This window comes from Buceros rhinoceros, unplaced genomic scaffold (assembly GCF_000710305.1).
Source record: "Buceros rhinoceros silvestris isolate BGI_N320 unplaced genomic scaffold, ASM71030v1 scaffold4235, whole genome shotgun sequence".
NCBI classification, from domain to species: domain Eukaryota; kingdom Metazoa; phylum Chordata; class Aves; order Bucerotiformes; family Bucerotidae; genus Buceros; species Buceros rhinoceros.
In genome coordinates this window covers 21,912-35,641 of record NW_010410999.1, presented here as the reverse complement: position 1 = coordinate 35,641, position 13,730 = coordinate 21,912, and the positions used below count along the sequence as shown (strand labels likewise).

The 13,730-nt window shown below is 39.0% G+C and overlaps 1 protein-coding gene across 1 annotated transcript in view; it reads left to right on the top strand.

The window, feature by feature from the left end:
- The window catches only part of IMPG1 (interphotoreceptor matrix proteoglycan 1), a 44,562-nt gene extending 31,307 nt beyond the window's left edge, over positions 1-13,255 (top strand). The window contains exons 12-15 of the mRNA XM_010135807.1: positions 5,326-5,897; positions 6,676-6,895; positions 10,440-10,650; positions 13,170-13,255. Coding sequence (XP_010134109.1) covers positions 5,326-5,897; positions 6,676-6,895; positions 10,440-10,650; positions 13,170-13,209 — 1,043 coding nt within the window. The 3' untranslated portion in view covers positions 13,210-13,255. The remainder of the gene's footprint in view (positions 1-5,325; positions 5,898-6,675; positions 6,896-10,439; positions 10,651-13,169) is intronic.
- Positions 13,256-13,730: the final 475 nt, after the last annotated feature.

Sequence of the window (13,730 nt, the reverse complement as noted above, 5' to 3'; positions counted from 1 at the left end):
TTCATGCTCTCTGCTGGTTCCATACACCTGAATGACAGTGGTGTAGACCAAATTGTTGAAATGAAATATGCTCTACTAAGAATGTCTAAATATTCACTGTTCATGCTTTTAGAGGTTTCATAAATAATTGCCTATGTTTTTTCTATACCTTCTGTAAAAATCTCATCTACAAGGCAAACTGTGTGAGGTATTACAAATATTTGCTTTACAATGTGTTTTGTGTTCCATTTCAAAATTGTATATATATGCCCCTATAGAATCACAGAATGGTTTGGGTTGGAAGGGACCTTTAGAGGTCATCTAGTCCAAACCCCCTGCAGTGAGCAGGGACATCTTCAGCTAGATCAGGTTGCTCAGAGCCCCATCCAACCTGACCTTGACCACTTCCTTGAATGGGGCATCTACAATCTCTGTAGGCGACCTGTTCCACTGTTTCACCACCCTCATTATAAAAAATTGCTTCTTTATATCTAGTCTGAAAACAACTATTTTAAATGGGAAGGCTTTTTCAATTTTTTTCATTGCAAATGTCTAGGTATTCTTTGTTTCATCCATAGGTTTTAACTCCTTAGGACTGATTTTCATCAAAGTGTCCTCTAGACAGTGGTAAAACCAGCTGCAAATCATTCTACTGCTGATTTCAACATGTCACTTGTGTAGGCATGTCTTGCAGCAATAATGTGACCACAACCAGCAGGAGGAGTCAGTAGCCCTGGGGTTTGGGACCGGTGCTGTGCTTCAGTAGTGCTCAACAGCCTTTTGGGTGAGCCCGTTCCCTTTCACATTGCAAGGGACTAACACCTCTATGGTTCAGTCACTGAGTCTATCTCAGCTGAAGAGACGGTGACTGAAAAATAATAATTGGCATCTTATGAAAACAGGTGATACATGCCCAGAGGTCACCTTGGTATGCCCTCAAGGTCTTTTAAGTTACTTTTCTTGTAGTAAAATGATGCCAGAAGACTTTATAGTCTATGTATAACCTGCACATATATGCACACACACAGATAAATATATATACATGTCTGCATATATATGTTTGTATATACAGCTATATGCCAAATGTGTAATATATGTACGGTTATTCTGCTTCATGCTTGCTGCAACTTCAAAACCATTTCACTACTTCTTTCTTCTATAGTTACATCTTCCTAAAATACAATCATCTGACTAACAAAACACCATCGCGATCATATGTTTGAGTGTTTTGTTGTCATGCTGAGAGGAGGTTGCTCTGTGAGGCTGCAGGTTCATCCCATCAGTAGATCATCCTGCATTAATGCATCAAGCACTAATGCTAAGAAAGCTGTTCTGAGTTCTCTTAACTGACTCTCACTACTTAACAGCATAACAAGAAACAGCAAGAGCTTTGTAAACAGAGAACATCACTAGGCTTTGTTTTTCTAATCTCTCCATATCCTTGATTACACAAGAAACAGGACGACATGACAAGAGAAAAGCATCTCAAATTCTCAATGAAGTATTTGGTCATCATGCGGTGGTACAGAGTTTGTTGTTACATCCTGCATGCACAACCCCAGTTCCATACAGCACTTTGTTATTCTCCAGTGGCTACCCTCTAGGACTGTAGGGACTAGGACTGTAGACCTCGTTTTGTACTGCCAGCAGTGCAAATTACAAATCACAGCAAATAAAAGGAGACTGTATGGCTCTGCTAGTTTAAATAGGAATTTGCTGCAGTAAATGCATCAGGAGAATGCAGCACTTGCTGATTTTCTGCGTCCTATCCCAGATGGGACCCAACAGAGATGCTTCGTTTTATCAGTGTACTTCAGAGTCTTTCCCAGAATCATCCATACTGTGAGTTCACTTGTTATTTGTACACTTCAATCATGAACAGCCACTGGGGCAGTGGGAGGGAGGAGCTCATCATATAGTCTAGCAGAAGGCTTTTCCCCTAAGGGCCACAGGACAGGGCACTCCTGGTCCTCAGAGAAAATCCAAAAATCCTGATCTCACTTGCTCGGGTTTTATGCTACCAATGGTCCATTGATTTCTGTGAGTTCACTGATGATAAATACGGCATTAAAACTCAACCCTAAATATCAAGGCCCAAACAGGTGAAATAGTGTCTTATTAAGTGGGACTTCTTGTCATCTAAATCATTCTGGTTTCCAAATATTCTGCCATTTAAAATTAGACACTTTGCAGAAGATGTTTTCATGCATGCAGATGAAGGGAACAAAATCTACTATAGAAATTTGCCTTGTCCAATATGGGAAAGGAATCTAAATACTAACAGACATAAGCATTCTTCAATAACTTACCATCAGCCAGCTAGTGTTAAGAGCAAAATAGTCACTGCTTTGCGGCTGCCTCCCCTAAAACCTGGTCTCTGGAAAAACCTTGCCAGCAATCAGTTTCTACGGATTTGTTCCAACGTGCCAAAGTATAATAAAATGTTTGTCCAGCATGATCGTCAGCAGTCCAGGACAGTTTGAGACCTGTCTTTGATGACTACAAGATAACAGGGGAATCCTGCAAGAACATGTAACAATAGTAATAACTTGGTCTTCAAAAGAGGGGGAGCATCTTGGAAGGCAGTTGTCTTACAAACTTGCATCCAGAAAATGTTCTTTCCCTGATTATCCTGGCAGTGTCCACATCTTGTTTTTAGAATGCTTTTTCACGTGTAGCTATGAGAACACGCCCTGTAAAACTCTGCTCTAGCAGGAATTTGCCTGATGTTCCTCAGCACCTTGCTGAAGGTCAGTGTTAGCATTTGTTACTCAATATCTGATAAAACAGTCCTGTGCTTTCAGATGGTTTTATTTCTAACAGAAGACCATTTGCTGTTGTTACTGATGTAGTGACTGCATAAAAAGAAGCAGATGCAGTAACGATCCCTCCAGGCTCCTTTATCTGCGGAATTCTGCTTCGGAGTATCCAGGTTATTTCCGGAAATTGTTTCTAGAAGTTCACTTTCCCACAGAACAGACTGAAAAAAAGTAGTTCTTCCCTTACCCAAGGCACGCAAAACACTTACAAGAAATGGAAAACCTTAGAACTGAGAGTGGGACGAGGAACACTCCAGTAACACCATGTTACTGGTATTCCAGAGTAAAACTCACTGACCCTTCACCAGAGCCAGAACCACGCTGCCTTGTGACACAATGGAAAGTGTTTCCCTTTTTCAAAAAATGTTAATAGTCCCTATCAGTCTAATACCCGAGCACTCAAGGAAATCAGTGAATGTCAATAACTCTACAAGGAGCTGAAGATGTTATGTTACCCTGTAAATACTAGTCTGTACAATAGAGATATGAAAAACCTTGGCGGTCTGGGAAAGGAATGAGAATAAACCTAAACTACAAGTCTACGGTACAGAAGAAGACAAAACAAGAGAAAGTGCGAGTTAAGCTGTTTGGAGACTGATACTCAAGCGCGTGTGTAATACCTATGCAAAATTACTAATTAGTTTTTGAATATGTATGATTATTTGGGGGAAAATAATGAATATGCATGTAATCAGGTAATATAAGCTTTGGCTGGGGCAGCATACGGGGTGCGAGCTTTGGGGAAGATACACTCCTTGCACCCTGTGCTGATAAGAAAATGCTGCTTCTTTATGCTACATTGGTGTTAGGGAGTTTTTCTTCCGAATTTTCAGTAACGAGGAGATTGACTTAGGTAATAGAAAGTATGTAAGGGGGAAACCAGGCATCATAATATACATTGTTGTTTATGTTCTGAAGTCAACAGAAAGATACAGGCACTTCAAAAGATCCAGCATATGTTCAAATGGCTTTCTTCAAGTGAGATAGATATGTCTCTCTTGACTAAAAAGGGACCAAAGACGACAGGCTTAGATGATGAATCTCACTTTTAAATGCCTCCTAGAAATGAGATCAATACCACACCAAGGTGTATTCTTAAGACTCCTGAGGAGTTTGAAGCAGAACCAAAAAGCAAATCTAGCTGCCTCACAACCACGTGTTTTACTTTTGTGTTTTACTTATTTTATTACTATTGATACTATTTGTTATTTAAATATAATAGTTATACATATACTTATAGTATTTATTATTACTTATTATTAACTTACTTTGTTAGCACGTTTTATTTATCTCTTCACCCTCTATCACTGAATCACCATATGTACTACAACTTACACAATAAAACAAACTATAAAGGGGAAAAACATATATATGCAGCAGCTCTTAAAGTAAGTAAGTTGATGCAAAGTGATAACCAGATGGAAGAAAATTCTTTTTAAGCGTATAATTCTAGTAAAACCACATGCTGTGCCTCAGAACAGGTCTTTGCTCCTTTGAGAAGTGTGGCCAGCTTAGTTGCATGGGGCTGTATATGGCTATATAAAAAACAAACTACACTAGACCAAGGCATTGTATCTGCAGGGAGAAAGCTAAGAGGTAGCGTGTGCTGTTAAATTAACACTGTCGAGAAAATAGACAGCAATCTCATGTTACACTTTTCTTTGTTGAAAATGTACATTTGTTCCTAAAAACAGCAATACAATAAGCAGAGAATGGGGTCCCATTCGTTTAGAAGTAAGGAAATGGAAAGGGGCACAAAGACCATCCATAGGCAGCTCCTGTGCTACAGACAGGATAGTTGCCACCTCCTTCAGCTGAGGTTATTCTGAATATAAAGCTCGCTCTCCTTTAGTACTTTCATTGGCCACAAGGAGGAAATTAGTGCACAGGGAATGGAAGAGTTCAACAGCTGGAGATATGGATTTCTGCTACAGCTATCACGCATCCTAGATCCATGCCAAGCCCCAACGGGGACCTCATAAATATTCAGCATCTGGACCAAATGTCTGCTTCAGGAGCAGCAGATTATTTCTTAAGGCTTGAATTTGTTGTCACTGGTGCTGTTGTCTTTTTTTACGTAAATTGACACAGTTTGCATCTGAAGAGGCTGTACTGGTTCTTGTAACCACATTGTGTGATTACTGGCAAATAGCAGCTTTAACCTCTCGCAGAGGGGAACAGAATGACTCTGGCACACAACTGATCTGAGCAGACAGCTCAAAGCTGTGATCTACTCTTTCAGTCAATATAAACTGACAGTGTTATTATGTACCTTCAAAACAAGAATGCGCTTTGGAATATCTCAGGAAATACTTACCAAGAGTAATTATTATTTAAACAGAGCACCCACAGAAATCTTATCACTTAAACATGTGGATGAGGTATTTTATTCCAGTAGTCTGCTCTTGGTGATGGAAATAACGTTTTCATTAGATAATGTTAAAACTCATTTTTAAAGATGCCTCAGTGGAAATGCATGTCTTCATGCTTGAAAATGGCAATCTGTTTTTCCCTTGTATTTCTGCAGCAGTTAAGATCATGGATGAACCAGAATCATCAGGCGATGACATTTTAGTTACAGCCAGCACTTATGAAACATTGCCTTTCTTTATTGGTTCAAGGGATCTCTCTACCATGCAGCCTGAAGATGTTATCAAATATGTGCTACCTTCAGACCAAACAGCACTGCTGCCTGCAGCAACCAGCCCGTCCTACAGCCACTCAGAGATCATTGAACAGTCCCTTGAAGTACCAGATTCCTCAGTGTCAGCATCTGAGAGCATTCCTCCCGATGGCACCGGAACAGGAGTGCAGGATATTGCCGCCGAGTTAGATCACTTCGGTGTGATGAGCACAGCAGCGCTGGATGAAGTGGAGCATGGCAGCGGTTACATCTCAGTGCTGACAACTGAGCCTGCAGAAGCCACCCCAGCTCCTACGCTGAAGTATGTAACTACCAGCTCCATGACAACCGCAGCCAAAGGCAAAGAGCTAGTGGTTTTCTTCAGCCTGAGGGTAACCAACATGCACTTTTCTGATGACCTCTTCAATAGGAGTTCGCCAGAATACAAAGCACTAGAACAACAGTTCATGCAATTGGTGGGTGAAAATCAACTTGAACAACATATGCAATAGTCAGGCACAGTTCAAAGAAATACACCGAAGAGCACAATTTTAACAATAACAGACCCTACTACAATTCAGTCTGATAGGCTGTATTTTCAAAGGAACCATAAGCCTGGGATGCTCTCAGGGTGTGAAGAAAGAGTTTAAGCCAGTGATGAAAATTTTTACTTGCTCAAAAGACTCCAGATATATGCCTAGCATGTAATTTATTTGGCTTTTTTTTTAGATTCGCATCAACAGTATGGCAGTGCTGATTACATCTGAGGCCTGTGTCCACATGCTGGATTTAAAAATAGGCCTTTTAAAATATATCGTAGCTTAGCAGGAGGAATCTGATTAGATATGGATTTTCTCTATGGGTACAATAGGGCAGCAGGTCAGGTCAGTAACATGCCTATTATGTTCTGCCCTAACCTGCCTGGATTGAATGTTTGAAAATAATTAAAGTTGGCTTTTGAGTGAGGTTATCTTTTTCTCTTCTAGATGAATAAACTCCCCAGCTGCTGTGCATTTCATTACAGGGCAAATTGCTGCCCATCCATCTCAATATATTACTGAGAAAGATGCAAAAGTCCAGAAGACAGTGCTAAACAGAAAAGTGAATTTGGTGGTGGAGGTTAACAATCATATTAAATTCAGAGAAATAAGTGTGTGATGTGTGTACTTGATAATGAAGAGTGACTATAAGAGAAATTAATAGCAGGAAGACAATGACAGTAAGTTTAAATAAAGGCAAGTTTCTGTTTTGCAGCTACTTCCATACCTTCAGTCCAACCTCACAGGCTTTAAGCACCTGGAAATACTTAACTTCAGGAATGGAAGTGTGATTGTGAACAGCAAAATGAAATTTGCCAGGACAGTGCCATACAATATCACGGAAGCAGTACACTGCGTTTTGGAAGATTTCTGTGATGCTGCAGCTCAACACCTCAATTTGGAGATCGACAGCTATTCCCTGGATATTGAGCCAGGTAAGATTGCATGACTAATATGCAAATGTGCAAAATCAAAACCAAGCAGTTAATCTTTTCCAGAAAGTTACAGCTTCAGAAGTATTACTGTTTTGGGAATAAAGACACCAGAATTAGCCTCCCAGTGATCAGGAGGGTTTCTTTTAAAAAAAAAAAAAACACCTCAAACCCAAGATGTTGCAAATTATCTGCAGGCATAGTTTTAAACTATAAAGAAATGCCGGGTGAAGGTGTTGGACTATGCATGTTCACCAACCGCTTTTCAGAGTCCAACAGAGTGAACTAAACCCTCTGTGGAATAAGGGCTGGGTGAAGGCAGGTATAAAGAATACTCACAGGCAGATCACAGGGGTGTTTGATGCAAATCTTGCACCCTAGTATGTATACACATTTTCTGATTATTTTTGCAATGTTGTAAGCAAACCATAGTTTAGAACATTAAAGGGCTGCAGAGTTCAAGACAGAAGGTAATTTCTAGGAATAATTGGATTCTACAGATAATCACTGACCACAGCGTGACTGCATCTAGCACTCCATAGATTTGTAATTCCAGAATCCCTCCTGATTTAACACCTTTCAGATAAGTCTGTAGCCTTTGTTAAGCAGTAGGAAGTCAGTAACAGCATATCTGGACACTACTGTAACGTCAGAAGCTTCAAGTTTTAAAAAACTATACTGTTTTATAAAATTGAAGCCTGGATCTATTTTCAGGTTCTGGTAATTTTTTCAGGGCTGAATTTAATTTCATTGGCATGGAAAAGAACGATACCTGAGCACGCAGATGCCTTTAGCAGTTTGGGTTAAGCTGCCTTTTTAAAAACAGGTCTCTGACAATTCCAGAACAAAAATTCATTTACAATTCACACAGACAGTTTCGTGTCTGTTTTCATTTTACCTATTTCCTTGTAGCCACTAAAAGCATGGGTAGTGTGTGGTAAAGAAAGTTAACAAAATCACGGTATTCAAACTTTCAAATGCCATGATAAGCTGATGTTTTGCTAAATACTATATTAAATTAGTTCACTAGAAAGAGTGAACTTTGGGCTACCACACATTCTCTGCTTTGGTATTTTTAAATAAAAATTAAAATTAGAAAGGTGCTAAAATGCAATCACAGAAAAATGTCACAATCTTTCTTCTTCATCCATATCGGCTGCTTTACTGATGTAGAATTTCAACGTTAATTCAAGCAAACAATATCACAATGAGTTTGCTGAGTGAGCTGTTTTTTCAAGGCTTATGAGCAGTAGCGAAATGTTAAAACAGAAGAAATTATGTTTAGAAAGCCATTACATTCTCACACAGGTGTTTCAAACCCCTGCTGTTCTTTCCACTTCAGAAAAAAGCCCAACAAACAAACAATAAAACCCAAGCTGTTTCGTAAATTGAAGGTAATTTAGGCAAATTCCTATTTATTGTGAAAGTAGGAGCCATCTAGTGGTAATAATGTTATACCAGGGATGGATAATGTTATAAACACTGATGGGGACCGGCAGTCCTAAACATGTATCACAACTTGGCAGCTGCAAAGGGCTGACTGCTTTGGTTACCAAGAATAACACAGCAGGCTTTTAAAATTACCTGCATGCGTTGTTTTTGTAACCTAAACAAAGTGAAGACACAGAAATGAAGACAAAGTGTGGCAGGTACAGAGCCACCTGTCAAACAGAAATTCTTCCAGCTTCTGACAACTGCAGGGCTGTAGCATGCAACCCAGGGCAATGCTCAGACAGAGCCTGCACCTTCTTATGAGCAGTATCAATCTTTATTTGCACTACTGGGAAAGTAAACGGTGACTGTTAAAACCGGGCAGAGAGTTCCAGGAGTCACACAGTTAATGCGTCTGTTACTGTTTTAATCGAGTACTCAATCATCCATCTCTTTATCAACCACCTTTCCTCTGGAAGTGGTCTGGTTTTGTTTGGATTGCAGATGGTTTGTTTGGATTCTTTTCTTTCAGAATAGAATCTGTAAGAATTAATATCCCCTTCCAGTTGCCAGTCATTTTTGTTTCATTAGAGAGTAAACTTTATAATTCCCAATCAGTAGTATCAATGATGAGAGCAAAGTTCTTGGATTTTTTTTTTATTTGCATATAAGCAAAGGTTGGCCTGACAATAAAGTTACTTTTACTTTATTACTTTCATGCCCAGTTGCTAGATTTTACATGTACATACATATACAGTCCAGGAGAAAGCAGATCTCAAATCTGTGTACATTGTATATAGCAAAGGGAAATGCTATAGAATAATAGAGGGGGTTAAAAGAAGCAAACAGCTCTGCTGGATTAATTTCTACCAGTTAAGTATATCCTAGTGTGTGTCTGAGATTTCCAGTACTGCTATAAAGAATGTGATGCTCATTTTTCATTGAAATTAGTATTACTGAGTATCCAGTATGGAGCATGAAGTGGATCTAAAAAAATTCTCAGCCCATTTGGTACCCACAGGTACTAGCTACAATATCCAGTACGAACCTTCTTTTTAAAGTCAGATTTTTTCATAAGAATTTTTAAGCCCACAGCTGAAAAGGGCAACATAGCCCAGGTCATATCTGTATATCTGTTCTCCTTCCCGTCTCTGCACTCTTTTTTCAGCTTTGTACACTTTTTTTTTTTCCTCCTTTCTGGATTCACACATCTTATTGAACCACTTTGCTGGCAAGAACAGGATTTGTATCCCCCGGTCTGCTTATCACCTTTTGTGTTCTAAGGGCTTTACCCCACAGTACGCAGAACACTGCCTCTGTGAAACAAAGATGATGGATGCAGCCCTCCTCATCCTCACTGTATGAGCGCAAGCAGGGCAGAACACTGGGTTAAAATGAATTCTGGGTTTTTTTTTTCATTTTTAGTAAGAAGACGACAATGAAGACAGCTGAAGTGACAGCCAAAGTTAGGACTTTCAGCTGTGTCTGATTTGGACCTCCCTATGAAAATCTGCAGTCTCATTTTCCTTTAATCTCACAGGGGCATCCCTTACATAGATCTAAAAAAAAAAACAAAACAAAAACAAAAAACCCATTCTTCCAGCATTAGTCTTCCTAATGCTAACACATCACTTAAAAAAATTTAAAAGCCCTGCAACCACATACTTTCTCTAGACTGTGCCAGTATTTCTAGGTTGCAGTCCTCATAGTACTGTGCAATAATCAATAATCGAAATCCCTCCCCTCATTATGTCCTCAATTACCTTTATTATTACAGCTGAAACTACTTCTTACACATATGCAAGCCTGCACTTACAGAAAAAAAAAAAAATATATATATATCTCCAAATGTGAAAACCCTTGTCAATGAGGTTTAGATGAAATCACAGCTTAAAAGTGATGGGGTAAACAAATGTAGAAGTAAACACAAACTTGTATGCTTGCTGCGTCTTCCACAGAAAAACGGATGTGTATCCTTCTGTGCTAGGCTACCTCCTCCTATTAACACGCACAAGTAGCAGGCCAGCAAATGTGAATTGTTTTGTCTGGCTGCCACAGAGCCTGCCAAGTTTCTTTGGGCTAAAGCATGGCTTAATGATTCACCCATCCTTTACAGCTGATCAGGCAGACCCATGCAAATTCATGGCGTGTGATGAGTTCTCTGAATGCATAAGGAACGAGTGGACAAAAGAGGCTGACTGCCTTTGTAAACCCGGGTACGCGAGCCAAGACGGATTGCCCTGCCGGAGCCTGTGCGAGTTGGAACCACATCTTTGCATCAATGGTGGGAAATGTGAGTTAGTTCCAGGAAGAGGAGCTGTCTGCAGGTAAATAAATGCTGCTTATCATGAATTCTGTTAACAGAGCCCTGATATGCCTATTGCATGAAGAAGTAGGGCAGAGTATATATTTTTCAATAGCACAAACTATACTAATAAGCCAAGACCTCAACTGTCAGACACTTTAAGCTACATTGCAATACCCTTCAGTATAAATGGTCTCACTATGGGCAAATCCATTTCAGCCTGTTCGCACACACAGAGCATCATGATCTACTAATTTTCCTAGACATGCTTTAGAAATTTATTAGAAATTCAGCAACATTGGCAAAGATGACATGTACAAAACCATGCACTCTTTTCAGATGTCCAAACACACCATGGAAAAATGAAATAACTCATTTACAGTTTTGCTATTGGTTACATAGCAATATTTTAAGAAACTATGTTTTTCTAAAATACATTAAAATGAAATCTATAATCTTACAAACCACCGATGAGCACTACTCTAAATCCAGACCACTCAGTAAAGCACCGGACAGCTGAGGCTCCTTTCAGGTCTTTCTGGGAAAGGCCCGAAGATTAGCAGCTACTCCTAACTGCAAACACATTCCATAAGGATTTTTATATGAAATGACGTTAAGTCAGTAGTGAGGATTACCACAGTACTTGAACATATTAATTCTCTTTTAAAAGTATCATCTCACTGTAAGACTAGACTATCCCGAGCATTATGTGAAACTGAATGCTATTAGGCTGGCACATGGTACTTGACCAGCCACTTGTACAAGCGAGAGATAAGTTACAATTCCTGCACTTGTTTATTCTCCTTTATAATATTGACTTTTAGGTTAATGCTACATTTGTAGCATATTTAGGATTAATGTTTAAAAAATAAGACTACTGCATGAATTACTCATATGACAATTTCACTATACTTTGTACTAGAAATCAGCCTGTGAGCTAAAGAGGTCCTCTTCAAAACGTTACTGAAGTAGCAAAGGGTATAGTCCACTCCTCCAGGATCAACGCAGGAAAATAACATCATTTCCAAAAAGCCCTGACTTGATGTACAACAATAACCAAACCTTCATTTAGAATAATAAAAGTTTTTTAAATAATACATGAAACATCTTGTAAATTACAGCAGTTACAAACGTACCACCAGTCTCTCTGACAGCTTGTGCAAACTTGTACAGTCTGCAGAGAGAAAATTATGGCCTATTCTTTATTTTAAGCAAGCACCTGTTTTGCTTGTGAATTTACTCAGAACCACACCAGTTTTTTCCACTTACTGGAACCCCTGTGTTCACATGTAAAACATGTCAACCTCCTCCCTTGCTTTAAAGGGAGCTCTTTGTAGTAGACCTCTTGTTTCAGACCTTGCTACTCAGATTAAAATGACCAATAAATAAAATAGAGGCTTCAGAGATGTGTTTAGACATTACCCCAAAGCACATTTGAACTTCTAAGTTTCTAAATCACAAATGTTACTTCAACTTCATCTGTGGGGCTAGAAATGTCAGAGCCATTTCAAATGCTTAGTTTCCTTTAAAGTGTAGGTTGACAAAGAATATGTCAGTGCCTGTTTATTTAACTCTCACTCTCATGAATCTAAGAATGTTACCTTTCCACTATTATCAATCATATTATTCCATGCAGACACATATTAATTGTATTGCAAATACTGTGCTTATATTTAATTGGAGATTTTCCTTTGTATTCATTTGAGGTGCTCCTTAATTTCTGTCTTTAAGTTATGTACATTTTTCTCTTCCTCTCCCTGTTTTAGATGCCCTGTTCGTAGACACCAGCTTTACCAAGGACAGCGCTGTGCAAAATTTGCTCCAGAACCCACACAACCCTTCATTTTTAAACCTCTCACTCTTGGCTTACTAAGCCTTGTTTTTCTTGTCATCATTTTAATCATTGAGTTCAGAAGAAAAAGCAAAAGAAACTCTAATTTGCAGTAAGCTGCTCACGATCTTTTTCTTCACATTTCAAAATATTCCTCTTTTTCATTTGTAATTTAAAATCTTGCCTAAACAAAATGTTCTGCATTGTAGAAGTCCTACTCCCAACCGCTGCAATTCAGAAAATGCCATAAGGATTAATCCTGCTTTCGAACACGACGAGCCTATAACTAGCTTTTGCCATATGGCTTGTAGTGTAAGTGCTTGTGTCAGTTCCTCAGAGATCATTGATCACGAAGCATTATATGAACTTGAAAACACAATTCACCATGGAGGTAAAATGCATGGAAATCCTTTTCTTAACCTGTAACAAACAGCCCCACCTCAAATAACAGGTCCATCTTCATATACTAACTCCACAACTAAATCAAATTTGATTCTCATCTCTTGCTTGGCAATTTCAGAACTAAAACCACTAATGTATTTATTTGCTTTCCACATTTACTGCTGTGCATGTTTCCTAACAGGACTGCAGAACTGCTTTTCTTACAGCTCTCTTGCATGGCTTCGGTGGTCCATCCTGAGCGCTTTTTGTCATTTAGTGAAATAATTAATCTAGTGTTTTCTTTTTTTTTTCTTTTAAAACTGTTGTAGGTCACCAGACCAGTCTACAAAGCCAAGACTGACAAGTTAGTCTCTGAAATTCTTCATTTCCAGCATCAGCCAGACAGAACCAAGGTTTGTGACTATTTTAAAGAACTTTAAAAATCTGTTGAGTTTCCTGTTTGTCACAGCTAGCAGGAAGCCTCTTTGCACTAATCCCATACAAAGGAAAGTTTTGTAGGGGTTTGGATGCTTGATACAACAGCAGCAGTACCTTCTTAGCTGCTTTTATGCAACCAAGTTCCATTTTGTAAATCCATTTGCTAATATGGAAGTCACTGAAACTCATGAAGAAAGAAAGAATATCTAAAATGACAAAGTAACATAAAATTTGCCTGTTGGCAAAAAAAGACTTGTGCCTGTTTAAGCTACGCTGAGTTTGAACAACTAGAATTCTAATTTGAGCAGAATGATGCTCATATCTCAAACATTATTTCAAGTTTTGCAACGTGAAACCTCTTGTATCTTCAGCCAGTGGGGCAGGGGGATGGGGTGGGGGGGGAGGACAGAAAGGAGAACAGCTGAGTAGCTGAGTAATGAAATTCTCTACAA